This window comes from Mixophyes fleayi, unplaced genomic scaffold (assembly GCF_038048845.1).
Source record: "Mixophyes fleayi isolate aMixFle1 unplaced genomic scaffold, aMixFle1.hap1 Scaffold_4000, whole genome shotgun sequence".
Lineage (NCBI taxonomy): Eukaryota > Metazoa > Chordata > Amphibia > Anura > Limnodynastidae > Mixophyes > Mixophyes fleayi.
The window spans coordinates 15,063-19,246 of record NW_027447983.1 but is presented as its reverse complement, the minus strand read 5'-3'; the positions used below and the strand labels follow the sequence as shown (position 1 = coordinate 19,246).

The 4,184-nt window shown below is 38.2% G+C and overlaps 1 protein-coding gene across 1 annotated transcript; it reads left to right on the top strand.

Moving 5' to 3' along the window:
* Nucleotides 1–1,462: 1,462 nt before the first annotated feature.
* On the top strand, nucleotides 1,463–3,311 carry LOC142134129 (ankyrin repeat domain-containing protein SOWAHA-like). Its single transcript, XM_075194483.1, has one exon. It carries the CDS (start codon nucleotides 1,585–1,587, stop codon nucleotides 3,184–3,186), a length of 1,602 nt encoding a protein of 533 aa, XP_075050584.1. The 5' UTR covers nucleotides 1,463–1,584; the 3' UTR covers nucleotides 3,187–3,311.
* Nucleotides 3,312–4,184: the final 873 nt, after the last annotated feature.

Genomic DNA, 4,184 nt, shown 5'->3' with positions numbered 1-4,184 from the left:
ATAAATCGTGTATGTGTGTGCGTGTGTGGCAATCTCACCAACACGACTTAAGTGTAGATGGCCAAATTGATTGAGAATGAGATTGAAGCTGACTGAATAATGTTTATTTTAATCATACAGTCAACTTGCATTGTGCATACACTGGATATGTCTCTAAGCTCTGTCAGTTCAAAATTGTAATGTTACCATCAATGCCATATTCACCTACCACGAAACCCAGCATTCCTCTATAACAACTGCAAAAAACGGTAATGGGTATAAATCAAATATATTTTCCTTTGCAATTTGATTGAAAGGATTGGATTGTGTGTGACTCAATTGTATATTGATTCAATCACACTTTAAAAAAAAACAACAAAAAAAGTATGGATGCATATGTGTGCGCGCATTAGTCCATTCCATAAATTCTAATGAACAGTTACGCAAACATGACATGTAACCACAGAAATAAATTGGAGACCTTTCTGAATTTCTGTCAAACAAAATGATATATTAACTTTAGCTTCACCTGGATTATCATTAAAATATCTCCCACCAGCTGCATGCTCACTCTTGCATTTTGTGAATATACTATGTGCAGTATTAAAAACCCAACATTCACCCTTAAGCTAATAGAATATTGTAGGCAGATTATTCGTTTTCTCTAATGTTATAGAAGATTGTAATAAAAAGATTTGTTTCTGAAGGAACTCCTATTACATTTCTGGATGTACAAGTGCCTTAATAAACTTGTTATCTTATATTACAAAGCAGTGTAAGGGGTTAATAGGATACATACCATATGGAGGAAGGATTCAAGCAGCACAGCTCCGCATCAGTCCAGGTTGGGCTTTTTTACATCATTGTAGTACACCTGTCAGCCCGACTCCTTTTTACATTGTGATAATATAGTTTCTCATTTTCCAACTTATTTCCCCATCTTCAATAACCTGGGCAGACAATGATCAAGAAAAGCCTTAAACCCCAATTAATTAATTCAGTTATGAAATTGTAACTAAAAATAAAATAAAAAAATAGAAATAGACTATCACAATGTGAAATGTAGTCAAGTTGTAATAGTGAAACAATTATTAGCATTATTTTCTACATAAAACATGTTTTTCATGCATACAAAATGACCACATACTGGCTTAGCCAGCATAAAGATTTAATTTCTCAAGCCAACGTTACAATAGAATACAACAGAAAAAAAAATACAATATGTCACTAGCATAAATGGGACTTTTACTGCAGAATTTACTAACAGTCAAAGAAACTATATGAACACATCACCTGTCATGGCTTGGTCTGTGTTAGCTTTAATGAAGCCAGGTGAAACCAGACACAGGGACTTCTCTATTCTCCAGCCACAGTGAGCTTCACTAGTTGCAGGCTACCCTCCCCCTCCCTTTATTGACTGATCAGTCAGGTCTGGGCGTAGCAGAGCTGATCACAAAGTTTAACCCCGGAAGCAACAGGTAAATTCTACATGAAACAGAGGGAGAAGACGTGTAAGAAAGCAGATCTGCTGCAAGTTTCAGTTGTCTTTTTCAGCAGATACGATCCAAGGAACAGGAGGGGCCTTCCTGCATGTGAAGGGGAAGAATGGCTGTAACTCAAGAGGTTGTGTTGAACTATATGCTGGAGCAGGGAGGGAAGGTTAAGAATTCTGATCTGCTCAGGAAGTTTAAGCCTGTTGTGGAGTCCCCTGATCCTCAAGAAAAGGCAAACAACCGTGAGCTTTTCAAGAGGTTTGTCAATAATATTGCTGTAGTAAAAGATGAGGAGGGGAGCAAGGTTGTGGTGCTAAAGAAGAAATATACTTATTTACTGACAGAGACTGGACAATCAAGGAATACATTGGACGTCAAGGAGAAAGAACCCAGTCAGTGTAAGAGACAACTTAAGGAAGCAGAAACACAGATTGTACCTGTATGTCAAAACAACTTAGAAGAGAAAGCACCCAACTACCAGAAAAGGAAGACTTCCCTTCAGGATTTACTTGAACCACAGGACAGCATCCCAGAGATAAAAGACTCTGGTATTGGGGAGAGTGCATATGAAACCACTGACCAAACTGAATTAAGCAACTTAAATGAATTGATTTCTATTGCAGAGTATGAAAATGAAGGCAGCAGAGAGTCTGTTTTTTCTATTGTGGCTCGAATGGATAGTTCAGGACCAGTGCCTATTCCTAAATCAGTGTCTGATGGTCAGCTCAAAGAAGGGGCTCAGAAGCCGCACATGCTGCCTTTACGGTATGCTCAGTCTTCATTTGATGCTACAGAAACAAACCAGAATGATCAGAGTTATCTGCAACCCACCCCCTCTGCTTCTGCTGTTCAGGAGGCTTTGCTTCCTGACGTATACATAGCCCCCCTTGTGGACTGGAAGCAATTGGATGATGCAGGATCCAGGTCCTCTCAAATCAAGAAGTCATCCAAAATGGTTAAAGTAAGTGAGGAAAACAAATATTCAGATGTGGTTCCCTTGGTACCCTATGAACATAAGTGGCTGGTAAATGCCACTAATGGACGCTGGAATCACATACTCCTTGGTCTCATTATGAATGACAGTGAGCTGGCTGACAAGAAAGACTTTATATCTGGATTTACAGCCCTGCACTGGGCAGCCAAGAGCGGGAACACCGAAATGCTTAACTTATTATTTGACCTAAGTAGAAAAGGTGGCATTAGCATTAATGTGAATGTGAGGTCTTTTGGAGGATATACACCATTACATATAGCTACTATCCATGAACGTAAGGATGTTATAATTCTGTTAATAAAAGACTACAATGCAAAGGTCCATCTCCGAGATAACAGTGGAAAAAAGCCTTATCATTACTTAAAGAAAGAATCCCCTGTGCAGCTCCGGTATCTTTTGAAGGATCCAGCCTGCATTAATACAGAACATGCCACTCCTATAAGAAAGAACTCAAAGGTTGCTGCCTCCTTATTAGGATCCACCAGTGCCCTTCTTGGTGTCCTTTCTGATGACATTGCTTTTCATGATTTGGCAAAAGGCTTCAAAAAGCCTGGATCCCTGAACAAGTTTTTTACTGCACCCTCTAATACAAAGAAGAAGCTAAAAACAAGGGACAAATATCCATCCATCTCCTCTCTTTATGAAGAGCCAGAGGAAAGTGAGGAGATTGTGGGAAAGCGCAGACCAGTTTCAGAATTTTTCAGCCATCCGTTGACTTAGTTGATTTTTTTTTTTCTTTAGCCAGTAGCTGGCACCTTGCACTGATACCATATATACATTGCACATTCACTTTCTCCATGTTGGAAATTACCTTGCATGCTGATTACAGTGTTTACTTATAGCAACCTGTGGGTCTCCTTTACATACTAAGACCATTCTTTTCCTTCCTAAAGTAATTTGTTTTATAATTAACATATCTACTGATTAGTCTGAAAGCAGTACATGGAACAAATTATTTTTTTTAAACATTGTCTTGCCCACAAGGTGTCAGGAGAAGAAAGTAAAGTGTCATGTATCTTTGCAGTAACCTTATCCAGTTTCCACATGGCTGCAGCACTCGGCAAACATTCATTACTGTTAATGAATGTGTGTGCATGTTGTATATAATTTTTTTAAGATAGCTGTATGATGAATCAAACACCCTTCTGAGGCTTACTACTCTGCAGTTTTTCAAGGAAAACTAAACCTAAAGTTGATGCATTAAGAGAGGGTCTCTTGTGCCATTCACAAATTACATATATTGCCATGCTTTTTGTATGGGATTCATAACTGTATGGGTTATTGTCAATTCATGCAAATGCCTGTGTACTGTTTACTTTATCAGTTGTCTTTTATTCATCTTCCATTTGATCATCCTGACTGCTATAACAGGCCATCGAGATTGTAAAAATGTTACAGCCAATATGTGGAAATTCTCACATCTGCAAAAGGGTCTTCGCAAAGGACTACTTGAATTTAAAATATAGTTTTGTTTATGGTGTTTACTGTCCTGTAGCAGAAAACTTCCTTATCTTGCTATGATTATCCATAGTAAAGCAGAACAGAGTAATATGTTTTGCACAGTGAGATATGTAATGACTATTACATTTCAGGAGGAAGTTTCCTCTACTTTGCTAAAGTGTTTTGCTGAGCATTCAGGGGAACCAGAAACTACTAATACTTTTTTTTTTTTTATATTGCAAGCTAGCTTACCTGATCACATGTTTGGATAGGTAGAC